The 27911-nt window shown below is 45.0% G+C and overlaps 2 protein-coding genes across 7 annotated transcripts in view; both read right to left on the bottom strand.

Moving 5' to 3' along the window:
- The window catches only part of POC1A (POC1 centriolar protein A), a 61994-nt gene extending 38147 nt beyond the window's left edge, over positions 1-23847 (bottom strand). For 5 of the 6 annotated variants that reach the window (XR_002442459.1, XR_002442460.1, XR_002442461.1 and 2 more), the window contains exons 1-7: positions 20952-23668; positions 19710-19794; positions 15766-15937; positions 9081-9260; positions 7758-7865; positions 6947-7062; positions 3885-4018 (exon numbers count right to left, since the gene is read on the bottom strand). Coding sequence is in view for 3 of the 6 variants with exons in the window: in XM_021409219.1 (XP_021264894.1) it covers positions 3885-4018; positions 6947-7062; positions 7758-7865; positions 9081-9260; positions 15766-15937; positions 19710-19794; positions 20952-20969 (813 nt within the window). In the remaining 3 variants the exon portion in view is untranslated. Of the gene's footprint in view, positions 1-3884; positions 4019-6946; positions 7063-7757; positions 7866-9080; positions 9261-15765; positions 15938-19709; positions 19795-20951 lie in introns of all 6 variants that reach the window. The other variant, XM_021409218.1, reaches the window with a different exon arrangement.
- Positions 23817-27476, bottom strand: RRP9 (ribosomal RNA processing 9, U3 small nucleolar RNA binding protein). The gene is made up of 15 exons (XM_021409217.1): positions 27387-27476; positions 27230-27312; positions 27047-27162; positions 26894-26967; positions 26780-26821; positions 26568-26694; positions 25858-25982; positions 25456-25548; positions 25155-25255; positions 24917-25051; positions 24673-24735; positions 24449-24597; positions 24272-24351; positions 24083-24156; positions 23817-23985 (listed from the first exon to the last, which is right to left on the bottom strand). Exons 1-15 carry the CDS (start codon positions 27459-27461, stop codon positions 23880-23882), a joined length of 1443 nt encoding a protein of 480 aa, XP_021264892.1. The 5' UTR covers positions 27462-27476; the 3' UTR covers positions 23817-23879.

Below are 27911 nucleotides of genomic sequence, written 5' to 3'. Positions count from 1 at the left end.
AAACTGCAGTCTCTTTATATCCTGGCAGGAAAAACTGTATCCGTGTTGCAACATGAAATAATAACAGTGTCGCAGAAAATTCTGTCTCTGTTGGGACTGCAATGATGTACTACACTGTAAAGGACAGCTTGACCCTGATACGCTCAGTCATTGGTTCATGCCTTTAAGGGTAGGGTGTATGGGAACTGTTGGGTCACAGCCTGAACCAGGGATGGAGCACCTGTTGATGGGGCATAGCTAGTTCTGGGAGCAGTTCACCTGTGCTCCCTAACCTCATGTAAGGGCTGGCAGCTGCAAGAGAAGCATCCCTACTCAGAAATCACCTCCTTTGGTGTGTTTGGCAAGCCCTGAAAGGGTAAGTGATTCCTTCTTTATTACTGGATTGTGACTGCTACCTTTCTTGGGTGATCCAAAACTGGTTTAAAGCAGCAGCTGTATTGCCTATCCTTACAATACAAAACATTAGATTCCTACAAACTGAACAGTGATGGTGAAAGCACAAAGAAGAGAATGGGAAAGGGAAAGAGAACTTAGAAAAAGCACATAGGATTGAGGTGCTAATGGTAAATGGCATGTTTTCATGCCAAATGTCCCCAGTCATAATAATTTTCAGTGGACTGAATTTTGAAGAGTCTTTCCCAACTACACTGAGTAAGACAACCAAGCCTGCACCCTCCCAGCACAGAGTAAGGTGTGCTACAGCTTAGCACAGGGGAAATCTGCTCTGCTTCCTTAACATACTGGTTGTAATTAATCTCTAATATCTTTTGGATTCCTGAAAGCTGCAGTTTAAAAAAACAACAACAAAACAAAAACAAAAAATCACCAGCAGAAAGCACATGCAAGGGAAGAACAGAGCGCTCACTTCCTTTCAATATTCAGAAATACTAATCAAAAGCCAAATGCTTATCATAACACACCCTTCTCTCCCTGGGCTGATCCACTTCTGGGCAACCCTGAAGGTCTTTGCACACTCCAGAGATGGTGAGGCCTGCGTGGATGCTTAATGCCACCTATGAAGAGCTGGAAGCAGATAGTTGAGAAGCATGTTCATTTCCTGAGCACCTGCTCAGAAGGCCTTGCTCTTGAGTCAACCAGCAAAGCAGAGAGCACTCATGCCACCCAGGCAGGTGGAATGCAGCTATTCGATTGCTCAAGTTCAGGTTGCTTGGAGAATTCTAACTTCACATTTTCTGGCTCCCTATTTATACATATAACCAAGCAGTTTCCTAAATATTCACAAGGAACCTCTACGCCACTACAGAAGTTGTCTGGAAATGCTCTACAACCTGCTACTCTCTAGCAACTACCTAGATGCTCCAAAACGTTGTGTTCCTCCATTAAGATTCAGTGCCAGAGATAGACTTACATACCAACCCAATGTTTCATCTGTATGGGCTTACGCAATAGTACTTTGCAGCTTGAAGCACCCTAGAATGAAAATATGCAGAACAGTACAGGATGCAAGATGTCACAGCTGCAAGATGTCAGCTCCAAGCTGCAAACTCCTGTCTCTAATGATCCTTCTGTTACAAGGTCAGCTCCATCACAACTTTAAAAGACAGCAATGTAAATTTGGCAGTCCTCCCTACGAAAAATACAGCTAATCAGCTGGTAACAAATTCCCAGCACTCCAACAGTTGTGTCAAAGTACATCTATAGGACATCAAGGCATTTTCCTTCAAGTGTCCACTTACACACAGTCTTCCAGAACAACACAGCAATCAGCTGCCAGAATAAGAATGGAGGACCAACACAGTCACCCACACAAAGTCACAACTCAAGAATGTCTTCAGGACAGGCTGTTAAGTTTGGTTACTAACCTACAGCCCTTCCTTGAAAAGGCAAATCTACTTAATGAACAGCAACAACAAAAATCCACACCCTCTTCATTTTTAGCCACTTAGAGATGCTGGCAGAAATCACAGTGAGACTGGAGGAAAAAAGCCCCAAGGATTGAAAAATGCACATTTATATACCAACACTGTGAACAAAGCACAGGTTATCATACATTTTAAGTGAAAAAGTAAGATACATTTGCCAAATCAGAAATTAGAAACCTCACAATACAGTAATCGGCAGAGTGAAAGCCAACTCGAGATTATGCCAGGACTGGTTCTATTGCCATTTCAGCTTAATGTAATGCCCTTAAAAGAAGATCAGAAAGCACTATCTGCCCCTTTTATACTTCTACTTGATTCCAAAATGGAAGAGGTACAACTCTACAACAGCAGCTAGCTGTGATGCTGCCAAAGCCTTTCCAATGCCAGTTAGATGACTAGGAGAGAGTGATAGCTGTTATCTCAGTGATCTGAAACAACAGGGAAAAAAAAAACAAACAAGGGGCTTTAACCCCACATCTGAGTAGACGACTTAAGAAACAATAGTATTGTAGAAACCCTGAGTTCCGTACAGCATCAGTCTAAAGGGTCTTTCTATTATCTAATTCTGAAGACCTTTGCAATAATCCTTGTTGGATTCTCATTCAACTGTCTACATTTCAGAAAGGAGGAAGGAATGTAAAGCACGTTCAGCCTCCAAACAAACAATAACTGTCTACATCGCTTCCTAGGAGAAGTATAAAAGGCATAAAGATCCACTCTCCCTCCACACTGACCCTTTTCCAGAAAGCTACTTCCTAAGTATTTGCTTGGCCAATTAACAAAAGAGACAAATACAAAAATAAGATTAGAACAATAGGTAAAAGCTTTGAAGTCCTATCCGATATTAGCACCCACTCGGTCCTACTTTCCAAATAAGAAAGTTTTATGCAGTTCAAGTTTAAGTCTTGAGATACCCGGCATTTATTATGTTCTCTTCAAATCTTTGTTCCATTCCTTTCAGCATAAAAACCGACCAAAGGAGTTTAAATCAGATCTTCTCATGAGACAGAACTTCAAGTATGAAGTTGTCGTATTTACCCACTAGTACCACAAAAAGGAGAAAAGTTTACTAATACACAGTTAAGGAGAAGTTGCAAAATGAATTCAAGCTTTTTTAGATATCAGACAAAGAAATCACTAAACATAAAACCACAAGAAGCCAGAATTATCAGTTCTGCAGTTCACACAGATGCTGCTGCTGCCCAGAAATCAACCCTCCAACAGCTTTAGGGTGTGATTTTCCCCAGCTAGTTTTGATGATTCAAAACTCAGCCTCAGCATAACAAAGAGAGAAATGGATTAGGAATTTGTTTTGTCCCTTAGGAAAATAAATCTTTAAAATACATTTGCTTTTTTGTGCCTTTGAGCTTCACTCAGAATGGACAATGAAATTAATTTATTTAAAACGAGAGCTCCAAGCATTCATATAATAATTAACTTTACGAGTAACACTTCCAGCAGCATAATACTAATAGTTCAATCAGTTAATCAGCAGAATTTATCACCTTCAAGTATTTAATTCAGGCAGTTAACAACATGGAAACATGCCCAAATGACACCTCAAAATATAATTTCCTCCACTTTACACTTACTGTCAGACAAACAGCATGTATCTTCAATCATGTCAGAAGGCCAAGTGCTGTTTGCACCGGAGATGGTCTGACCTGTGGAACAGAGACTGCACGGCAGTGTCAGAGCCTGAAGCACAGCACTGGCGGTGCTCCCTTGGGCCTCAGGCTTCACCCTCAGTATTTGAGCATTCATACTGTCTTGCTTTGTCATCATCTATTCTCTCTGCTCCTGTCTCACCTCCTTTTCTTCCCTTACGCCCTCCCTCCAAAACAGTGATGATCTCAAAGGTTTTCATTATTATCACCATTATTATTTTAATAAGCAAGGAAGTTTTCAGAAGACGTTTGGCCACAAAGAGTGACATGTAAGGCTTGAGCACAGATGTGCCCAGTATGTTTCTGGGTACTCACAGAAAAGGCTTTTCCTCACCTGGTGACCATGAAGAGTATACAGAAGTCTTCCTTCAAGCAAGTCCAGAATTTTAAGAGTTGAATCATTGGAAGAAGTAATCAGGTAATTTCCAGAGGGGTGAAAGGAAAGACTGTTTACTGCAGCACTGTGCACTAAGGATGGAAAAAATGTACACAATAGTCACCGAGCCCAGTTCACATAAGCTCAAAGCGAAAGAATAAAATAAAGTACATGCACATTCCAATATCTGCTACGAAGTTTAATAGGAAAACTGTAATGGGGGAAGCATTCCACCAAACTCTTCAAAGCATTGGAGAACAAGGGCAGCATTCAATTCTTGTAAAAACAGGCACTACTTCACTGAAACAAAAAAGGAAGCTTTGCCAATTATTCCAAGATTTAAGACTACAAAAGCTTCCAGTGTAGCCCTATAATGTAACCATATTCACAAGTGAGTTACACAGCTCTGTGACAGAGAGGGACATTGACATATTTGACCACAGGGGAGCTGCTCTTCTTGTTCCCAAGTAATTCTAGAATAGAATCTATCAGCTTATGTACTAATGAAAAGACTGAAATTACTACAAAAAACAAACTTAACATTAACGCACAGGGGCGTTTGTTTGGCTGCTTTTTTTTTAATTATCATTTTTTATTTATTCCCTTACACTAATCAATGCTAGGTTTAGCAAGAACTAGGAAAAAAAGAACCAGCAAAACTGAAAATGGTCCAATATAAACATTATTTCTTCAGCCATCCAGTTCCTTACCACAAAAAAAAATTTAAAATAACAAGGAGACAAACTATTAGGAATATGATCTTGTAGGTCTTTTCCAACCTTGGTGATTCTGCTGCTACAAGCCGACCCTTTCACTGTCAAAGCCCAAGAAAAGTAACATCCAGTTCAGCAATGGACATAGTGCTCAATCATTACATTTACAAGTTAGCTACTGAACAGTGAGTCACTCCAGCCTATCACTGAATATAACTGTTTTGAGCCTAGCCATGCGGGCACTGACTACATAGAAGCAGTAACAAGCAGGCAAAAAATCCCAGTATGCACTTACCACAGCCACAACCACAGAAGCTGTTGTCTGATTTGTCTTTAGTGCAGACAGGTACCAAGCGCTTTTTTGAAATAGCAATGAAAAACTAGGTTAAGGCTGTTTCCATAGACATGCAAGTGGGATGCCCTACACACAACTTTGTACAGGAAAAAAAGTCTTCAGGTAATAAATACTGGTCATTTTAATTAGGGGTTGATTTGCTGTACAAAAAGAGTTAGCACTAACTAGGCAAGTGAATAAAGCTTCTGTTTACTTTTCTGTACAACAAATGGGACCAGTGTATTTTTACTTTTCTAAATACACCCCATACAGGAAGTTTTGCAGTTTGCACTCCACATCCAATTTTCCTTCACAAATGTTATAGTTGGAACAAGCCCTGGCCACGGGAGCAGCGCAGCTGAATGACTTATCCCTTCTGGAAAACAATCAGACTTCAACACGTAAGAGTCTGTGGAAGGGCTACTTAGCTATTAACTCCTCAGCGCGACTGCGTATTTAAAATGGATTCCCTTGAAATAAGGCAGCATAAGCACATACAAAGGAAAGAGATGCCCCCTAGTGCGACTGAGCAGGCAGCTCCACCCGGGAAAGCCACAGAACTAAATCAGGTTTAGCCAGAAGGCCTACGTGTAACCTCTCATAGAGCAGGATTTACAAACTCAACTTGAAAATATGTTATAAATGCATTGGTTTGAAGTGCAGATTCATGAAGTGACTGAAAACAACTGTCACTGCAGTTGTACATTTCTTTGGCTTTCACGACAACTTTAAGCTCAAAATTTAATAAATTAGGAGGACTTGCACAGTAGCTGCTAAAAGTAATATTCATAACAGGAAAAGATCACTTCAATAGAAAGAGTGTCAGGCAAAAATATTATTTAGTAAGGGTGGGAAACGGGCAAAATATACTACTCCAAGACAAATGTAAACCTGGCAGTTGAACCTAAACCACATTACACTTGGACAATCTAATAGCAGTAAGGGGAAAGCGGGAAGAGATCATTTTTGAGTCAAATGATACGGTGGCTGGAAATACGCACTGCAAATCTTGTCACTGTTGAAAAGCTGATAAAGTAGGTTACAGGACAATCCAATGCTATTCAAGTATTTAAGCATGTTGCCTATGTTAGCAACAAGACTTCAGAAAGGCACTGCCAATTTATGGTAAGGGTCACAACAATACTTATTACACAGAGTCACGCTTTGGCATTCACTGCTGATGACTTAGGTGATACGATTACAATAATTTGGAACAACAATCTTCAAAAGACTCTATTCCATTAGTTTGTTAACTATCAGAACCAGAAGTGATTGTGAATCAATAGTAATTGTAGAAATAAGTAAAATAAAAATAAACTTATACAAAAGTTTGAGATGCTCAGGCAGGTTTAAAATTTAAACAGTTCAAACCCTGTTTGACCTGGCTGCCAAAAGACAATACACTTGAAAAAGTGAGCTTGAACTTAGAAGCCAAGAACAAAACATAATCCAGGCAGAGGAATACTGAATATATACTTTTTTTTTTAACCCAATAAGAAAACTATCAGTGATGATGATGTCATATTCAGTGTATAACAGATTAGGTGATCATAATGCTGTTCCTACCTTACATGCAAAGAGCAGAACAGCCCACTATACACAGAGAATTACTAAAGGCTTCCAAAATTCCACATCTTTTTTACTGCACATCATTTACTGAAGTAAATAGAAGCCAAGTGGCACTGCAAGTATCACCAAAGCACACCTGCAACATGGGACAGTTCCAGTGTTGTGGCTTTTTCCCCGCCCCCCCTATGGTGAGCAAAGAGAAACCAGAACAAAAGCATTTCTTATCAATAGGCAAGAATTAATCTCTGAGCTAGAACAAAGCAAAGCAGGAGGCTGTTGAGGAAAGGCTTCCCCTCGTAGGCCTAAGCCAGGGCCCTCCTGCAAAAACAGCACATAACAGACATTTCTGGAACATCAGAGCAACCCATACCAAAACATCAGGTTTTTCAAAGACCTTAACTTGCCTTGATAATGTTGGACGAGTCTATTCATCCTAACATCCCACACCTTCACAGCATTATCTGTGCCAGCTGCAGCAATGCACGTACCATTGGGATGAAACTCCACGTGATTTGCAAACCTATAAATTACAGTTAAATTCAACTGTATATTCAGCTCTTGCTTGAGATCAAAAACGTCTTTTCAGGAAGGGAAACTTGATACAGTGAACATTACGGAAAGGAGGAAATAAATTGAAAATTCACACTGGCAAATTTCTCTTAAGACCAAGCTCATAAACACAAGCATACTACAGGATCATATCGCAAAATAACTGTCTTCAAAGCTCTTCATTAATACTGTGTGTTAGGAGCTGTAGGTGTTAGGAGTCCCCTGAAATTTGATGGATCTGACCATAGAACATTTTCAACTGTAAACATGTGCATAATATGTGTCCTTTACTAATGTAGTAGTATTTCTAGATCACTGTATACAAGAATGGAACACAAACAAAACAAAACAAAAACAAACCTTGACATATCTGGAATAAATCAATTACTTCAGTATTTTTAAAAATAATAATAAGAACACAGTAATTTAAGGCTTGAGGTTCCAATCTGGACAAGTCATAACACGATCAGATCAATTCTGAATGTTCTTTTTGCATTTCATTCTCTGATGGCTGCTTTTGTAATAGGTGCTAATGTTTTCCTAAGAGGTGGAAATTATTTCCAGGGCAGGAATCTCTGGCTGCAGAAACAAAACAGGTGAACATCCATCACACATCCCCACTTCAACAATCACAAGGCTGGTCCTTATGCCCTGGCAGGTACTTACCCCCCATGCTCACAGAAGGAATGTATACATTCTCTGCTAGTTTTATCCCACAGTTTGATAGTTTTATCATCACTGGCTGATGCTATTAATCGTCCATCAGGAGAGAATCTAGGAGAAGAGTTACAGCAATTAAGAAACGTACCCAAATAAAAGGTGTCCAGGGTCAAATGGATTTGGCCAGCTGTCAAAGAAAGTATGTAAACACACTTCATTCTTCAGGAAGCCACGTTAACATTAGTTAAACTGAAAATCCAATTGTCAGAGGTTGAGGAAAAAAAGCAACCTGTAAGTCCTCAAACTATCCCTAATGCCATAAGTGCATTAAATCACCTCCAGGCAAGTCTTCAGCCTGACTTAAGGTCTCCTATCCTACTTGTTTCAAATGTATCTTACATTGCTTCTCTGTCCTGATTCAAAACGATTCCTATATTTGCCACAAGTACTCACAGCAATGTAATTACTTCCAAGATAACGACTCTTAGAGGAGAAGCCTCATCATTCCAGCACCTCAGATGAATGTATGTAAAATTTTTAGATGGGAGCTTAATGTAAGAGAAGAGAGATCAATATACACCTTCAGAGGCAAAAAAAACATAGGATCAGGACTCAAGTCTAACTGAAGAACATCATACATGGTGGAAAACACATCCCTCCTACTCTACTGTGGGCATCTATAGTACTGCAAGTCACTGCCACCATGAAAGTATCTAATGAAATTATAACTTTTAGATAAACTGCAGCTTTATCCTAAATACATATACACATAAAAATTCCTCAGAACTATGATGGATCACTGGAAACTGACTTTTTGAGCAATAATAAGGAAATAATGATTTTGTAACAGCAGCCTTTTCAGCATTCTGTGTACATGCTTGTTATTCACAGAAAAAGCCAAGATCATTAGCTGAACTTTCTGAATGTCTAAAATGAATAACATGACATACCAAAACACCTGTAGGTTATTATTATGTACTTGTAAGTACTCTCCTTAACAAAATGTTTGATGAGGCAATAATGACCCTTTTAGAATAGACGTATGACAAGACTGTACGTAACTAAGATGCAAAAACAATTACAATATAATCCTTCATTTACCTCTGTTGGTAAATTCAAGATGCAAAACTCACAACAGACAAAAAGTGAAAGACAGAACTAAGCAGAAAAGATTACTAAAGAAATATAAAATGAGTACACAACTGCTATCTGAGGCCTCTCTCTGCAGGTTAACAATACATTTTGGTTACTAGGCACATTTGAATCACAAGACCACAATGCTCAGTCTCTACTTTGAAGGATAAATCATGAACAGAGTGCTGTACTTACCTGGCACAGCGAACCCAATTTATGTGTTGACTGAGTGAGAACAAAAACTTCTGCCTGTGAACTGTCCACACTTTGATTGTTTTGTCATCAGAAGCTGTAACTAAGGACTGGCCATCATCCGAGAAATGAACACTTCTTACAGTTGCTGTATGAGCCTTGAACACAGTAGATTCTCCTTTGCTATATACAAGGAAAGAACACTTCAGAACTGCACAGCAGAACAGCAAAGACATTGCAATATCTGAACATATGAAGCTTCTGTATGTCCACAAGGTGCTATTAACCATTATTTCTATGGAAATTTACGTTTGACACTAGGGAAAAAACTCTGACCAAACCCAAACAAGTTCATGCTTCACAAATTTTACAGAACACAGAGCTAAATCCCGCTGTTCTACTACAATACTGGAGCCCAATCCAACCTGAAACGCATGGCCCAGAAAGGGGCAAAAACACTGTTGTTAATTTGTGCAACTATTTAAAACATCTACAGAACCATCAATATAAGAGGAGTGGCTGGGATTCTACACTGCTAACCAGCTCCTTCACTGCAATGCAGATGAAAAGAGAGGTAAGTGTTTTTACAGCTCATCCAGGTAAAGCCAAGAAGGGAACTACCCGACATTCATTACTGCAGTGGCCAAAACTCCAGCTGACAGCTTCAGACGTAGCATCGTAGGACAAACATCACAACTGAATCCAGAATGCCTGCTGTTGTACAGCACTGAGTAATAGTAATATTAATGCAGTCAGGCTAGGCAAAAGGCAAGGCACAGCTAATTCTTTCTCCAACATTTCCAAATCAATGCAGGAGGCATTTTTTTCTGGCAAATAAGCGCTAGATGGAGCTCAACATATTTAGAGATTCAACAAGTATTTTGGACCAAGAGTCTTATGTATGCACAAGATATTCTGTACAATCACGAATGCAACATTCACAGACAGAAAAGGACAACAGAGACACGTTTTACTCCCATTTTCTTTAGCAGCCTAGAGTTCTACTCTTCTAGAGTCTTGTGGAAAACCGGATTCTGTTGCCATATGCTGAGCTCCACGGCACTACTGAAACTAAAAAGCAGAAAATCACACTATATGCTTTCCAACAATACCTCCACCCTCTTCAGAAAGGTCAAAGCTTCCAAGTTTTATTTAATCCTTAATTGTCAGAAGGCAAAGGACAGTAAAGGTTTCTTCTTAGTGAAGTTTTCTTTTTGTACAAAAACACAGAACATTCCCAGATCTGATTAAATTTCATAGCAGAGACACGCAATTGTAAAATTCATCAACACAGCTTCCCCCCAAAAAAATCCCAAAGAGAAATCCACACAGCATTAACTTAGTAATATATCCTCCTCAAAAGCGACTACAAGGCTTCAGATTCTTCAGAAACAAAGTCCTGACCTGCAAACAGACTAAGGCATGGCTTCTCTCTCCCCTTTAACAACTCTACAAAACTGGCAAGCAAACAAATCACAAACCTGACTCGACCTCAACACCTCTTGTTTCAGTTGTGTCTAAAGAAAGCAAGCTGACAAAGAACCCTAAATAAACAGATATTAAAGCTGCCACACACCAAGATACTTCACAACTGATATACCAATAACTTGCCTTCCACACTAGCCCTTTTCTGACATGACAACCATAGATACAGCTTACACCACAGAAAGAGTAAATTACTAAGACAGCATCACTGAAGTTCAGTTTTCCCATTACACCCTCCCTCTTTTTATTTATGCTAGCTTCCTAGAAATCTAACAAGTTTGTGCTAATCGTCCTTCTGTCTGGGAAGCTGAAATCTCCCATCAGGTTGGACCATTGTACTGCCACAACAAACACATCTACGAAATTCCTGAAGCATAATGAAGATAATGTCCTCTGACAAGTACTGAGAGACAACTAGGAAAGGTGCCCTTCTAGGTGTGTTGTTTCAGAACACACGGAGACATGATAGCAGGTAGCTGTCTCAGCCACTGTGATCATGAAATGAAATCAAGTTCAAAACTTTTGGTGTAATGAGAAAATAGTCAGGAGACTTGTCACCCTGGATTTTAAGGAAATAAACTTGAAGCTACGAAGGGAGATAACAAGCAGGGTTCCTTGGAAACTGGCTCTCCAGAAAGCTGAGGCGTGCCTAAGATCTGGCCACTTTTTAAGTACCACTTTCTAGAAGCCCAGGAGCAGACAATCCCACTGTGTCACGAGTCAAGCAAGCAGGGCAGAAGGCTGGCATAGTTGCACAGGGAATTCCTCCCAGAACTTAGGCAGAAGAAGAAAATACATCAACTCTGGAAGCACAGTCAGGCTTCACAGGGAGCTAATAAAGCAGCAGTTCACATTTGTGGGGAGAAAACAAGAAAAGCCAAAGCTCACCTTGGCCAGGATATGTTAGAAAACAAAATAAAACAAAAAAAACCTCTTTAATGTATGTTAACAGCAAGAGGAAGAGGAAAACACGGGATTGAAACTTGATGATGGTCACCTAACAAGTAAGGACACGGAAAAGGCAGAGGCATTTAATGTGTTTTTTCTTGCCTCCATTTTTAATACTAATGATAGAGTGTGGGCTGCCTAATCGTCTCAGCTGGAGGACCATGGCTGGCAGCGCAATGACAATCCATCTATGGTCATCAAAACTGTATGGGACCAGTGGTACTAGCTGAATGTAAGCCCATCAGCTCTGATGGAATTCACTCAATCGGCTGAAGCAGTTAGTGGATGCTGTAAGCTAGAACACTTTCAACAATTTACCAAACATCTTGAAAGCATAGGGAAGACTGCTGACTGGAAACAGCCAACGTTATGCATGTCTAAAAAAGCTACAGATAGCCTGAAGGGGTCAGGCAGTAGACTCAATTACCTTTGTAGGTCCTTTCTAACTGAACTACTCTACGCTATTACTCCTCTCCAGTATTATACACAAGCAAGCAGCACAGCTCTGGAGGCAGCAGAATGACACCGTCAATCTCTTCTATTACTCCAGACTGAAGAGTTGCAAGGTTTAAAATTTTATCAAACATAATTAACCTTGTGTCTTTTAATAACATACAGGCAATGACATACATGTCATTGCGATCATTTATTCCAGGAATGTTTAACTAAGCTGAAGTTAACTATGATTTCAATTATAATGTGCACATTTTAGTTCTTTCTTACTATGAATTAAGTTTTAACTGCATGAAAGTTCTACTGTATTCATTGTATAATCACTCCATCATTATGAATTGACTGTGATAATTCTGTAGTTAAAAAATACACTGAGATTTACGCAAAAGAAGGGATTATACTTTTGTCAACTGCAAATGACACATCTGCCTCAGATGTGTAACTCATTCAGAATACAAAGTGAGTGCTAAGAATTTTTACAAGAGTTCAGGCATCAGTTTCAGGTGAGTGTCATGATCACTTCTTGGCCTTTTGGCTAAGATCAAGTGTAGCATCTGTTCTTACCAATTTAATATCCGATACCTTCTCTATGACAGGAATTTATATTAAATGGATTTTTGGCATGGGATTTGGATTCAGCACTTGCTCCCTCCACTCCATGCATCATCCTGGTATGGTAGTACCTTGATTTTTATTCTCCCAGGTCAACATCACAGGCAACCCTCACCCCAATCTACCTTGGTTCCCCAGGTGCCCCTACGTAACAGGTTTGAGGCTCTGGAACTTGAGGGAGAGGTGAGTGAGAATGCAGTGGAAGGTCCACCCACAAGGTTGTCTAGAGTGAGACAGTCAACTCCACACCTCAAGACTGCCTCTGCCAAAAAGGACAGAAGGGTGATTGTTGTAGGTGATTCCTTTCTTAGAGGATGGGAGGGCTCTATATGTTGGCCCTACCCTACCTGCAGTGAAGTGCGTTGCCTCCCTGGGGCCCAGATCAGGGTTATTTCTAGGAAACTTTCAAGTCTGGTTCACCCCTCTGATTATTATCCCTTATTGATAGTTCAGGCCAGCAGCGATGACGTTGCTGAGAAAACCCTGAGGACTATCAAAAAGGACCTCAGGGGACTGGGGCAGTTAGAGGATGGAGCGGGCGTACAGCTTGTATTTTCCTCTATCCCTTCAGTGGCAGGGAGGGATACTGAGAGGACCAGGAAAATCCATCTCATAAATACATGCCTCAGAGGCTGGTGAAATTGCAGGAATTTGGGGTTTTTTTGACCATGAGATGGTTTACTTGGCACGTGGCCTGATGGCTGCAGTTGAGTCCCATCTGTCTCAAAGAGGGGAAATGGATCCTAGCCCAGGAGCTGGCAGGGCTCACTGAGAGGGCTTTAAACTAGGTATGAAGGGGGAAGGAGTTAAAAGGAGGCTCACAGGGAGACCTTATCATTCTCTACAAGTCCCTGAATGGAGGCTGAGGTGAGGTGGGGGGTCAGCCTCTTCTCCCATGTAACTAGTGATAGGACAAGAGGGACTGGCCTCAAGTTGTGCCAGGGGAGATTCAGGTGGGACGTTAGGAAACACTTCTCTGAAAGAGTGGTCAGGTGCTGAAACGGGCTGCTCAGGGAGTGGGTGGAGTCACCAAACCTGGAGGTGCTCAAGAAACCTTTAGTTGTTGTACTGAGGGACATGATTTAGTGGGAAATATTGGTAACAAGTGGACAGTTGGACTGGATGATCTTAGAGGTCTTTTCCAACCTTGGCAATTCTATGATGACTGGTAAGTGGCTGGAAATGAGGACATAAATTTAAGTTAGCTTAGGGGACGGAGAGAATATTATTCTAGCAAACAATATTATAGATTTTAAAAAAGACACCTTCAAAACCTAACAGCTCCATGGCATAGGCTGCTTATGGTTTAATATATCATCAAATAAAGCTTTCAGTAGGTATTTTGTAACCAGCAGAGCTCAACAAACCGTAAATAACTAAAAATGCTTTTGCAGGTTCAGGGGACATTTGTTTTGTTTGTATTTTAAACCTCTTTTATTTTACCACCACAGACTTTAGGTCTCCTCCTCTCGTTCGTTCTCGAAACAATCCTTTAGTCTTTAATAACATCAGTCAATAAGCTCAGAAGCAAAGGGACCTCAAACACCTCTTTATATGTCTGTACATTCCGGAAAAAAAAAAAAGGAAAAAAAACAATTTCACAAGAAGCAAGAGGAAAAACTGGAGCTCCTTTTCTGCGTCTTAGCCACAAAAAGCTTCTCATTACTTGCAGGAAAATTAAGTTCTGAAGCAGAAGCTTTGCTCTTTCCTGTTTGTGTTCTTGTATATCACATAAAACAATGCGTAACAGTAAAACATAAGAAGTTATGAAGACTCTCAACCAATGACTGCTAAGGACTTGACAAGTGTCAATGAATTAAAGTGTGCTATTAACGCTGTTTGGGCTGAAACCAGGGCACAGGGCAGGCACAGTGCAGAGCTGACTCCAGTTAATAATTCTATGCATTTTGATACATTGGCTAAACACAGTCCTATGAACAACAAAAAACATGCAGCCTTACTTTTTATTTTGATAAAGGAATTTGAGAACAGGTTTCAAGACTGCTGAAAGAATCATCAATTTTTTTTTGTGTCTCTGTGACCCCATTTTCAGTTTACATTACCTGCAAATTTCAAATTGAATGTATAGGGTTGCCATCAGATATTCAACTCAAAAAGAAATCTGATCATGTCTCTTTACCAGACGTTTGTAAGCTCCATCTTTCCAGAGGAAGATGTCCCTGGCTTCACAATCTGCCTTACTCATGTCATGGCTTTTTGGCAGTACATACAGTTGTGAACAACTGTTTTCAAGGATGAAACACAGGAAGAGTAAAATCTCATCAAAAATCTCCGCTGAACACCTTAGGAACTCACTAAGAACTGCAACCACTTCCATCAAACCAGACTGATGCGTTAGTTCCACTAAAACAAGGTCAAGTATCTAGTGTTATGTTTTTGTTGCTCTTTTTTGTTAAAATGTTTTAATAAAAAAGAATTTAAAAATAAGTTTTTCTGCTTATAGACATTAACTATATTATATATTTTATATGCAGCTCAAGACAATTCCTCCTCACTCAATGCAGCCCAGGCAAGCCAACAGGTGGGACAGCCATGAATTAAGGAAACTAAGCCCTCTATTCAAAAATTTAAGTCTTTATGGGAAGAGGCAAGTAAGGTACTGAACGGGTAAGTGAATTCTAGTTAATCACAGGAAAGCTCACAAAAAACAGTCAATACACAATCCAAAAATCATCTTTTAGTACTATGCCATCATTTACAACCAGTGGAGGAAAGTTACTAGTTTTAGATCAAGAAATAAAGATTAGAAACCATCTAACACTGAATGGACTACAGCAGGTGTGAAAGCTAGTAACCTTCACCCTGCTCACAGAACAGTTATCTTCATCACTATACACCAGCTTGAGTTTAAGCATTTTGCTTTAGATCGGCAGAAAAGCAAAGGATCGGTTTACTACAAGAGACTGACGAGGGTGGGGGAAAAAGGGTTACATTAGTGACTTGATATATTAGCATATATTAGAAGTTAATACTGACTTTAAGCTTCGTAAGGGCTTCAATTTCATTTCCAGCTGCATTTCAAGACTGAATTAACTCTTCACTGTCTGAGCTTCTGCATAAAACTGTTCTTTCCTCAGTCGCAGACGCAGAGAACTGCTCTCAAGAAGGAGGTAAGAATCCCAAGCCAGAGTTAAACACAAAAAAAGAAACAGAGGGAATAGATACTTACACACTCGGAACCCATAAGCAGACTGTTTTGTCTCTGGAGCCTGAAGCTACAAGGTGGCCAGATGGGGAAAACTGAACACACATCACTGCATCTTTGTGGCCCACAAGGCGATAGGCTCTCATCTGAGGTCTCATACTCCAGATCATCAGGCATGAATCCATTGAGCCACTCGCTGCGTTGAAAAGAAAAAAGGCAACTTGCATTAATTCTCCAATGAAAATGGAGCTACTTTTCACTCTCCATTTGCCAGCACAGCTTCCAACAGCTTCACACATACTTTTACATGTCACTGATGTGTTGCATGCTCCGTATTTAATTGGCAATTCATACTCATGCATTAGCTTGAACTGACATTTCAACTCCCAAGATAATGCAACAGCTGCAGAGGTAAGGGCCACACAATCTGCAAAGCCTCTGCCAAATAAACACACACTAAGGAAATGCATAGAAGTTCTATGGAGGAAGCTTATCTCATTGCTTTTTTGTTGGAAAACAGAGACAGTCTGAATATCAAGTAGCACCCTACCGATGAGGCAGAAAAGCCCTGTGAGCTAGTGACGTTAAGGCAACCCATACACATTTCATCCCCTTGACACCTAGCTCTTTTTTCTTGCAGCTAAATGTTGATCAAACGCAGCTATGCACTTACGAAAAATCCAAGCTTGCAACAGAATTAGAGCAGTGCTCATTTTGCAGCAGGAGGGCTCAGTGGGACTTCATGGCAGTCATGACAAGCATGACTCCACCTACCTATACCCGCTCAGCCCACTTTCGCGTTTGCATGTCTACTTCTATACTCACCTGTTAAAAGAAACAGGGGTAAAAAAAAGCAACCACCACAAATTCCAACTTGTCTTTACTCCTGGGTTTCTGAAAAAGGGGTGAAATGCATGCTCCAAAGACAAGAAGAGGTGGTAGGGACACTGAAGGGGACAAACTCTTTACTTATACTACAAAGAATGTTCACGCCCTCTACCCATCCTCCCCAGGCCAGATGCTGCTTTTCTAAGACCTCCCTCATCAGCAAGAGCAAAAGATCACATATGTTGGAGGCAGAATTCAGATGCGTGCATACTGCACCCACAGCAAGTAAAACAGACCTCATCTTCAAGAAACGCTCCCTTCTTTGCCTTGCTTCCCTTCCATGGCACACTGCTTGCTCTAAGGAGTGCACAGCTCCAACCTGACGATAGCAAATCTCAAATGAAAACTCCCAGACATCTCCATACTGCTGAAATTTATACAAGCCATTGCCCCTCCCCATATGTAGGAAGGGAAATCTGTCCCTGACAAGAACATCAGATAACCAGTTTACAAGGATAAATTCCATTTCAGCCTTGAATAGCCCTCCTCAGGTCTCACTGCCAACTCGGCAAACTGAAAACTGAAAATCTGTTCATCCCTCCTGAAGCCCACTGTGCTGCATGAAGTCTGCAGCACAGGGCCCCTGGTTATTGGTAAAGAGCAAATATAGTAGCATCAACTTAGCAAAGATAAAAAAAACTGGACGACAAGTCTCAGAAACCATGCCAATAAAGATAGCCTCCTAAAGCACCTTAACACCTAAATAATGGAAAACTTTGTAGATTTTTCACAGGCAAGTACAGAGCGTGCAGGTCTTTGCCTGCCAAGAAACCCTAGGTGTCTCTCTCTCTCTCTTCCCAAATGCTAAGTGGGAAAAACCTACACCAAGTTCTTAAGATTCTTCTAGGAATAAGATCAGTTCGACAGTAGGTTGATGGCAGTATCATAATTACAAGAATATTTCAGTTCATTAGCATTATGGCAAGCCGACAAATAGCTTCTGATAGAAATGTCATTTCACAGTCACTTAAACAGAAAAATAACAATCTTTTTCTGCTATTGGTTCAGGATATGCTCATTTCATACAGGGTCACTTGCAAAGCAGGTGCTGGTGCAGAAGCAATGGGGCAGAAGAGTGCTGAGCTGAGTCTGGCAGGCTTCCAGGCCTTCTGCAGGGGAGGTTCAGGTTGGATATTAAGAATTTCTTCCAAAAAAGATCAGTAATGCATTGGCATAGGCTGCCCAGGAAGGTGGTGTGGTCACCGTCCCTGGAGGTGCTGCAGAACTGTGGAGATGTGGCACTAACAGACATGGTCAGTGGGCAGGTGGGGATGGGCTGATGGCTGGACTTTACGATCGTAGCGGTCTTTTCCAGCCTTAATGATTCTACGATTACACGTCCTTGATGGAGAAACAAAACAAACAAACAAACACCACAACTTTACATATTTGTCTGTTGTTTTTTTTTTTTTTTTAAATCTCATTCAGGCAATTCCTTAGGGATTTAAAGGGAGACCACTCTATAAAAGCAGACTGAGTACATGGCCAGGGGGAAAGACAGTAAAACTTTAATCATAGTTTTACTAAGACATTGTCTGGCAAAAATACTAATGTAAATACCATAGTTTTTACAGGACTGATATAAAAAAATAAAGGAAAATAATGCTCTGACATGTCATTAAGGAGTTTTAGTAGGATGCTATTTGGGACTTGTTAGCAATAACTACCATCCCTATTGGATTACGTAATCAATCTAAAAGAAAAAAAGATCTAGTCCTTTAGGTTTGGTTGGCTGATTTGGGAGTGGAAAAATGAAGGATGTGGGAAAAAAAGAACTCTGGGATCTCATAAAAGTAAAGTACATGTGATTGACCCAACGATGCCTGAAAAGGAAACAGGATTCTTAGAACTCGTTCCCTTTCTTACATGACCACGTTTATTAAAAATATCAAGAGTACTTCTTTCAAGGGCCGGTTGGAGGAGGTAAAGGCTCACATGCTTCTTCTGAAAGGCCAGTCAAAAGCAATGCTAAGTTACATTCAGAGCATCCTTGCTGAGCAGAGATTTGCACTGACTAGATACATTTTTAGAGATAGGTAAACAATCATGGCAGAGCACAATGAAATATCACTCTACAATCAAAGACACAAGGAGCAAGATGAAAAAGACAACAAAAAACAATACAAACAACATCATCAAGAAGGGTGGTCCAAGACAGGTTTGATTTTCATTTCCTTGCATCTTCCAGAGCTACAGTGCCACAGGTTGTAAGATCCAGAACAGGACTGTTACAACTTACAACACCTGCTAGACCACTGTATTTCTGTTTAGTCATGTCTGTGTCCACAGCCCATCAGACACCTTGCCTCAAAGTACCGTTTCTGCCTGATCTTCACTGTGAGCCAAAGCAACGTTCTCAGAGACTGAACAACAGCTTCATCAAGAGCCAAAACTCCTGCTGGTTCCTACTCCAAGTATACACAACGGGTCAACTAACACCAGCTGTGACACAAGCCTTGGTGTAACCACAGGAAAATGCCAAAACAGGAGAAATGGCAGATGGAAGAAGAAAAATATTTATGCAGGGCAGAAAAAAAAAAAGTATCGTTTTACTTTGTTTACTGCACTGTAAAGCAAGGTAGCTTTAGGCAACAGCAGACGTTCCTAATGCTCTAGCAGGATGCACAACCTATCACCCTGATTCAAAAACAGAACGAGCACCACTGGGCACAGTCTGTGGGTAAGAAGTTGCAAATGAACATGAGGAAGAACTTCCCTGAGAGGGTGACTCAGCGCTGGAACAGGTTGCCTAAAAAAGCTGTGGACTCTTTCCCTGGAGATGTTTAAAACCCATATGTACACAATCCTGGGTAACGTGCTCTCAGGAACGCTCCAACAGCAAGGAGATTGGACCAGACGAACTCCACAGGTCCCTTCCAACCTCAGCCACTCTGTGGTTCTGTGATTCTTCCAGTCACACATAAAACATACATCCCAAAACTCACCAATCTTTTCATCGCAAAAATAAGTTTTTAATTCTTTTAGAGTTCAGGACCTCCATAGCTCCCCTCATATAAGTTAAGAACAGAAATCATTTTTTTATCAGTAGGTCATCAAAATACAGAGAGATGACGATTTACCCAATTGTTTCTTATTGAGACTGAAGTCCACACTAGTGATGGCATCTCTGTGGCCTTTGAAATGTCTCTCTAGTGACGGATCTTCCTGGAAAACAATAATGTTCAGACAGGATAGATTAAGAATCATCTTCACGCAATAAAACCATTTTATTTCCACAGCAAGCTAACAAAACCACATATTCACTTCATGAAAGTTAGCTAGTGGTATGAACATTACTCAGTGCAAAATGTGTATTTCCCCATATATCATTAAGTTCTTGAAAGGGCAGGTTATCCACACTGATAACCTCTCCTGGTCTTATCCAACTTTGTGCAAACTACCTGTGCATTTTTGAAACATACTTCCCACCGCTATTAGTGTGGAGAACCCACAGCTGACCTTGGAACATCAGACACCTGAGCAAACCATTAGGTACAGCTTTGCTCTAACAGCTGCTCATCTCACACTAGGTGCAGACAAGAGCTCACTCTTTTCACAGAAGGGACAAATTTGCATGCAAGTCAGCACACCTGCCAGAATGGTCAGATATAAACAAAACTGCAGCAAAAAGGACTGACCACTACCATTCCCCTACAAATGGCAAACACAGCACACCCCTACACCACACTGTGCTGCAAAGGCCAAGAAACAGCATGGAATTAGGGGAAAATAAAAAATAATCAAAAAATCGCTTAAAAAAAACATCACAAAAGGGAAGTCGTTCAGACTTCAAAAGAAGTTCATCAGCCTTCAATCCCTGCTCCTACACGCACAGCTCCTGCTTCCCTAACCACGCTCATGCACAAACATCAGCCTGTTTCCCTGCCCCTCAGGTTATCACAGGTTTCTCCTACGCTGTAGCCCGCCCCTCCCAGTGCAAGGCCGCAGCCCCACAGGTTCATACCGCGAGCACCCCAGCACCACCTGTACCAGACCCCCAGGTGCCCCTACACACCGAAACCAGCCATAGGTACAATAGGATTCTAAGCCCAAGAGCAGCTCCCCTCATCCAGAGCACTAAACCCCACACAAGCTCAACTCTCTCCGTAATCCCCCAAGTCCTGTCCAATCGCGTCTGCCTGCCCCCCGCCCCTACCCAAGCGCAGACCTACCCGCGCTGTGCAGCCCGGCCTCAGCAGCACTAAGCCCCCACAGAACTAGAGCTACTCCCCGCCCACTACCACGGCGCCTCCGGCCCGGCCTCAGCGGCTCTGGGGGCCCCGAACACCCTGCCCCAGCAGCGCGAAGGCCCAAGCACTCACCACGCCGCCAGCAGCCATGCCGCCCCCCCGCAACCTGCCGATCGTTTTCGGCTCCTCCGTCGCCCCGGAACAACGGCGCTGCAAGCGGAGACTGGCGCGCAGTCGAGCGCCCCCCGGCGGCAGGGAGGCCCCACCCCGCCTCCCCTCGGTAGGGGCGGCGCTGTGCTCGCTGCTGCTCCGGGGCTGAGCTGGTCAGCGGGATAGGGGTTAGGGCTGTCCAGTGTAGTGTAAAGCGTCTGTGGGCCTCGGGTTAGTCTGGGGCCTCTTTCAAGCCCCACAGGCTTTAAACGAAGTTTTCCAACCGAAACGATTCTATGGTTCATAGTTCGCAGAGCCTCCTCTTCGGGACTCGGTTTCAGCTTCAAATAATCCTTTTCAGTGTCATAAGGCCTAATTTAGGGTCCAGGTACCCCATTTCTGGGCTCCCAAAGCTCTTTTTTTTTTTTTCCCCCATGGCCAGCATCTCCTTTTCAGATTCCAAACCGTGTTTTCAGGGTCCCAAGCCTCTATCTGAGATACCAAGTCTTCTTTTGATTACCTGAACCCTCAGGTCTTAGAGACAAAACCCTTGCTGTCAGGGCCCTGAGACTCCATTTTGGACCATAAGCTGTCATTACTTTGCTTATACTCTCAGCTCTACAGCCCAGGCTGTCATTTTCAGAGTGCAATGTCTAATTTTTAGGCCCCACAATTTCATTTTAAGCTGCAAAGCCACGTTTTTAGGGTCCAAAGCCTCACTTGAGAGAAAAGACACATCTTTTTAAGATCCGTAATCCTCAGTCTATCAGACAAGGCCTGAAAATTAGGGCCCAGAGCCTCCTTTTATGGTCCATTTTGAGTGATCAAAGCATCACTTTGGGATCCAGCAGCCCCTGAATTGGAGAGTCCAAAGCCCCAGCTTCAAAATCAAAAGCCCCATGCTGAGGTGCAAACCATCATTTCTGGAACAAAAACTCCCTTTCAGAATTCAGACTTTTTTTATTTTTTTTCCTCAGGTCCACTGAGGAAACTGTTACTCTGACTAATGCTTCCCCTTTAGGACTCAAAACAGCTGTTCTAGGAACATTTCTTAGGGTCCAAAGTCCCAATTTTGAGATCCCTTACCCAGGCTCAACAATGTTAATTTTTGTGGCCACTCTCAATTCGAGGATCCAGAGCCTCAGTTTTGGGTTCAAAGAATCCATCTCAGGGTCCAAAGCCTCATTTTGGGATCCAGAGCCTCATTTTACAGTTTCCATTTTAGGCTCCAAACCATCTCCTCCAGGATAGGCTGATTCCAGCTACCAAAGAACCACCCAGAGCTATGCAGGTTTAGTGGGACACCAACACCATATGGGCCATGTAGACCTCCCTGCTTTGTCTCATAGTACTGGCTAGGAGCTGCCAAGCATGGCCCAATAATTCTCCACTGTTACTTTCACAATCCCAAAGCGCAAACAGAACTACTGCTACATTACATGCGCAAAGGCAAGGAGCAGGTTGGAAATCATCTCTTGGCCATACTGGTTTGTGACTTTTTGGTGCCCTCCTCCCTCCATGCAGGAGTGCACTCCCACCTCATGGCAGCATGGACCAGCTCTCCAAGCAGTGTCCATCTCCTCACCCCTCCAGCTCTGTTCAGGCCAGCAGACACCAAGAGTGTTGTTTGATTTGACTACTATGGCAAGGAGATCAGGCAGCACAGTAAGTGCTGTAGGGGTGCTGCAGTGCCTGAGGGATCGGCTGCCCTGTCCCAAGCCTTCCTCTGCCCCACCACGCATAGCTGCCCCCGAGCTGCTGCTGGGGACCTATCACTGCCCTGTGGGGGCACAGCAATGCCACAGGTGCAGCTCTTAGGCACCCACTGTCACCTCCCTGGGACTGCCCAGGATGCTGCTGCCATTTGAACCTGCACACTTAACATCTGCCTTCCCCAGCAGGCTTGGCCTTGCAGTGCAGGGCCACGGTGTGCAACAGCTACAAATCAGCAGACTCCACAACATCATCCTTGTGATGGATGGGGGAGGCTGCGCTCTAGCCTGCCTGCACCTCCTCCCAGGAAGCAGCAGCTCAAGCCTGGGGACTGCACAAACCAGGTCAGCCCTCAGCTCAGCACAAGCCAGTTGTGCCGTTACTCAGCCCTTCAGCCCATCAGTGATGCACATTGCCAGCCTCGGCTCCCTTGCCCTAAGCCATACTTATCAGTTGTGCATCTCTTGCTCTGAGTTGTGCCCCACCATATGCCTCCTCCACGCAGAGATAATTTGGGAGCACACTGCCCTTGCTCACACAGCTTTCTTCTTCACGTTCTCTAATTTCACATTTCCCTTATGCTGATCCATGCCACAAATCAGCTTTCCCAAGACACCTTGGGGTGTCTTGTAGCCAACCCTGATCAGAGGGGCTGCACCTTTGGCAGTTCTATCTTCCTCCTCACTTTTCCTCCTGGGTTTTGCAGAGATCCCAGGCACTGCCCTGGCCCTGGGGAACCAGGGGCCAGAGGCCCCTCTATGCCCCATATGTCACATGGCAGCAGGACAAGAGCCCCACTGCAAACACCCGCTCCATGCCTCAGGGCATTGCAGGTCCCAGTAGTTCCTGTACAGAGGCTCAGACCACAGCTGAGTAACAGGACCACAGCAGACGAGCCCTACCCCTTTTTAAAAGCAATCTCTTTCTGTGCTCAAAATCATGTTATTGTTTTTTGGGTTTTTTTTGGTAATGTATGTAAGTGGTTTTTGTTTGTTGTTTTTCTAACGCACTCTGCCTAACCTCAGGTCTCGTTGAACCTCAAGAAGGGCACAGTGTGCGTGCAGGAAGAGCCCGCAGGCAGGGGTAGGTGCACCACCGCAGCCCCAGCCAGCACTGACAACACGGGAGCTGTTGTACTCTGTATTACACAGGCTTTAATGATCCAGCTCCTGCAGCTTTCGGGGCAGTACTTGAAGGCTATGCGCTGTCAGCTGCCATGGGACCAGCGGCTCCAGCTCTACGCTTAAGGGGGATGATGCAGATGCAGTTCTTGGCTTCTTTTACTCTCCACCATCGGCCTAACCTGCAGGTGAAAAGAGTGTCTCCCTGCACCTCTCCTGGTCCAGCCAGGTACAAGGAGGGAGGTCTAAGCCCTGGAAAATGGGCGACAAGGATGGTACCGGTGCTCCTGCCCAATGCCAGCCACCAGGAAGTCTCCCGCTGATGAGAACTTCAGACTGTTGACAAAGCCAATCTGGAGAAAATAGCAGAGGCGTCAGCACCAGTGCACTGCAACTGCCCCAGGCCTCCTCCCATCCTGTGGAGCTTGTCAAGGCCTCCTCCCCAGCTCCAGCCTCCCCCATCTGTACCAATGGGATATCACAGAGGGGTTCCAGCTTCTGAAATCCCTCACCGCACTTCCACAACTTCACACAGCCACTGTGGGAACCTGGAGCAGAGAGGACACACACCCTAGCACCAGCAAGAGCACAGGACCCCCATCCTGTACTGCCCAAAGAGAACACAGCTCTCCCAGCACCAGGCACCTGTAGCCACAAGGTCGCTGTTGAGCAAGGCGGCTACTGCAGATACCCAGTACGGCTGCTGCAGCTCCTGGGCAGAACCCTGCCTCCCATGCGACTGCCTCACCAGTGCCAGTGGCTTCTTCTTCGCCAGCCCCCACAGGGCCACAGACCTGCACGGAAGGGGCTGAAGGTGCTGGGGGCACAAAGGTTGGCAAGGCTGTGCACACTCCCATCCCTGCACTCACCCATCATCAGCACCTGATACCATGTGCTCCTCATTGATGAGCTGGATGCAGTCAATGGAGCCCCTGCAAGAGCAATTAAAAGTAATCATGAGCACACTGTGGGATCCTGTGAGGCGCAGAGCTCCAGGCACAAAGGGCTCAACAGAGACCCTAGAGTACTGACAGGCTCCTGGTGATGCTGAGCATAGAGAGGCTTTGTTGGAGCCGCCAGTGGAAGCACACCCTCCTCCTGCCCCAGACCTACTGATGCCCATAGAAAATGAGCTGTGACTCCTCGGGGATCTTCCAGAAACGCACAGTGCCATCCCGTCCCCCTGAGGTCACGCAGCACTCCCAACTCAGGCTGTCCATCCCCGTGATGACATCCTGGTGCCCAAAGCTGGTGGGAGAGATGAGGAAGAGCTGCAAGGGGCCATGACCCTCACTCTTCCTCCCTTTGTTTGGGGACATGCTGACAAATCCTTGCTCCACCAGGACCTTACAGGGTCTCCACGTAAGCATTCTCCTCCACATTCCAGACCTTGACGGAGCGGTCATGGGATGCACTGTACAGCTGGTACGTGCCCTTCTGGAAGGACAAGCCCTGTAGAGAGTTAGACCAACAGATATAACAGTGCCCTGCCCAAGTGTCCCCAGAGGCAGTCTCAGAGCTGGGCCTCCACTGCAGGGAGGCCCCACTGATCCCAGGTCACTAAGTTCACAGGCTCAGCGGGAGGAAGCAGCATGCACTCCCCACCAGTGGCGGAAGCCTTCCTCCCCATTCCAGCCAACGTCCTTACTCACCGACACAGCATCGCGATGACCAGTGAATGTATAAAGGCGCTTGCAGGTGGCTGCCTCCCAGATCAGAATCAGCTTGTTCCTGTCTCCTGTAGCCTGGCAGAAAGGAAGGGATGCCCAACATATGCCCCAGCAGACCCACAACTCCCACTCCATGTGCATTGGTGGGGGGGAAGGTGTCCAGGAACACTCCTGATGATGGCCAGAGCAGAGGCTGTTTCAACCCAGCTTCACCAGCAAGATGAAGCTGGGCATGAGAAGCTGTTCTCCAGGATCCTGGGAAAGGATGCACCTCCCCACCTGGCCTCCTCCTTCACAGGTTCATGACAACATGGGAACAGGGCCAAGTGCTACTGGTGACAGCATGTGGCACCGCAAGGCAGCACCAGCATCCAATCACCGTACCAGGTACTTGCCGTCCGACGAGATGGCAATGCAGAGAACATGGGCTGTGTGCCCCATGGGCTGCCCCTCCATGCTCTTCTTGCCCCCGGGCACCACGCAGAGTCTCTTCCCGCTCTCCACCTCCCCTACAGGACAGGCAGCACCATCACCCACAGGAGCCTCCCTTGCCCCAGGAAGCGTGAATAAGCTGCGCACAAAGCCCAGAGTGATGCAACCCACCCTGCCCAGTAGCCAATCATAGAATAGCTTGGGTTGGAAAGAGTCTTAAAGACCGTCTAGTTCCTACTCCCCTGCTGTGGGCTGAGATCAGGCTGCCCAGGGCCCCATTCAGCCTGGCCATGGGCACCTCCAAGAGAGGGGCGCCCTGTGCCAGGGCCTCACTGCCCTCTGAGAAAAGAATTTCCTCCTCACATGTAATCTATATTTCTTCTCTTTTAGTGCAAAACTACCTCCATGCCCAATCACTATCCGCCCATGTAAAAAGTTGTTCTCCCTGTTTATAGACTCCCTTTAAGCAGTGGGGGGCCACAACAGGCTCTCCCTGAAGCCTTCTCCTGGCTGAATAAGCCCAGCTCTTATGCTCTGCAGCTACTTCCGTCCTCGAGGGATGGGCAGAGCCAGCCACCTCCACCTACAGCCCTGCTCCTGCCAGGTCCCTGCCACAGCAACAGCCAACTCCTGCAGCACGCAGGAGAAGCAGAAGCACTTGCATTTGATGATGGAGCCGTCCTTAGCAGCTGAAAAAATGAACTTGTCATCTGGAGAGATAACGAGGCAGGTGACAGGCTGCTGGTGCCCCCGCAGAACTCGGATGGCAGCCGGGGCCGGAGGGCACACCTAGTGGGAGCAGGGCCGTGAGCGGGGCAGCGCTGGCTCAGCCCGGTCACGAGTGAGGAGCGGGGCCCGCGGGCCACATACTCACGTCCTGGGCCGCGGGGCGTCGCAGTCGTCCCTGCTGCTCGAGCTGGTGGAGCACAGCGGGTTAAGGGAGGGCCCCGAGGCCGCCCCGCCACCGCGCCACCGCCTCCTCACTTACCACGGCCTCCTTCAGGCGCTCGCCGACGAGGTCCCCGGGGAAGGCCGCGGCCTCTTCCTCCGCCCGCTCTTCCTCTGCGATAGGTACGGGAGTGAGGGCCGCCCCGCGCGCCTGCCCCGCCGTCGCCCGGCCCCGCCGCCGCCCTGCGCTCACCGTGCCGCCGCAGCTCCTCTAGGTAGAGCTTGGCCAGGCGCAGCTTCTTCTCCTGCGGCGTCTCCGCCACCTCCTCCTCGGCGGCTGCCTCCTCCCGCCGCCGCACCGCCGCCGCGCTGCCGGAGTCGCGTCAGCTCTGCGCCGAGCCCCGGTAGACCCGGGAAGCCCGGGAGCAGCGCTCACCTCTCTGTCTCCTCTTCACTGGACACCTCCTCGTCGCGGCTCCGGGGCGGCGCCGGCCGGGGCTTCCCGTCGGCGCCTGGGCCCTGGGGGATGCGCCGGCACCGTCAGCACCGGACTACGCTTAGAACCTGCCCCTCCGCCCCGGCCCCACGCTCACCGCCACCCGCGGCCGCCGGCGCCGCCCCGCCGCGACCCCACGCGCCGCTCTCGCCCGCCGCCCCGCCGCCGCCATGTTGCCGCCGCACGTGGCACCGGCTCCGCCCAGACTCGCCTCCGGGGCACCGCCTCCTCCGGGCGCGGGACGTCTGTGCCGCTAGCTCAGCGCCCTCTGGTGTCCGCTGGTGTCAGCCTGGCTGCTGGTCTGCTCGTTTCCTCGGCCTGCTGCAGAGCAAGGGCGCTGGGTTGGCACGGGGAGGTGCTGTCCCTGACACTGTTTTAGTGCCCCATGTCTCTTCCTTACGATTTGAAGAAGTAAATACACAATATATTTTAGTATTTTTAGAAGTATAGCTGTTGAATTGTTGTATTACATGATTAGTTCTTGCTTGCAAAACTGCAATAGCTTTTAGATATTGCGAGTAGTTACGGATGTAGCATAATAGACTAGAAAGCAGGTTGTAAGGCTATTCTGTTTTAACAAGGGACCTTCAGCAAAAGAAACAATGAAGAAATAATGTGAGTA

This window comes from Numida meleagris, chromosome 11 (assembly GCF_002078875.1).
Source record: "Numida meleagris isolate 19003 breed g44 Domestic line chromosome 11, NumMel1.0, whole genome shotgun sequence".
Lineage (NCBI taxonomy): Eukaryota > Metazoa > Chordata > Aves > Galliformes > Numididae > Numida > Numida meleagris.
The sequence above is the reverse complement of the archived record's forward strand: the minus strand, read 5'-3'. Positions and strand labels throughout refer to the sequence as shown.

Bases quoted from the DNA above. Each gene is read 5' to 3' on its own strand.
- RRP9 (XM_021409217.1), bottom strand. From the start codon at position 27,461: ATGGCGGCGGCGGGGCGGCGGGCGAGAGCGGCGCGTGGGGTCGCGGCG. The intron at 26,822-26,893 runs GTAAGTGAGGAG...GTGCTCCACCAG, and splicing joins AGCGCCTGAAGGAGGCCGTG to CTCGAGCAGCAGGGACGACT. The intron at 24,352-24,448 runs GTGCCTGGTGCT...TCTCTGCTCCAG, and splicing joins CAGCGACCTTGTGGCTACAG to GTTCCCACAGTGGCTGTGTG.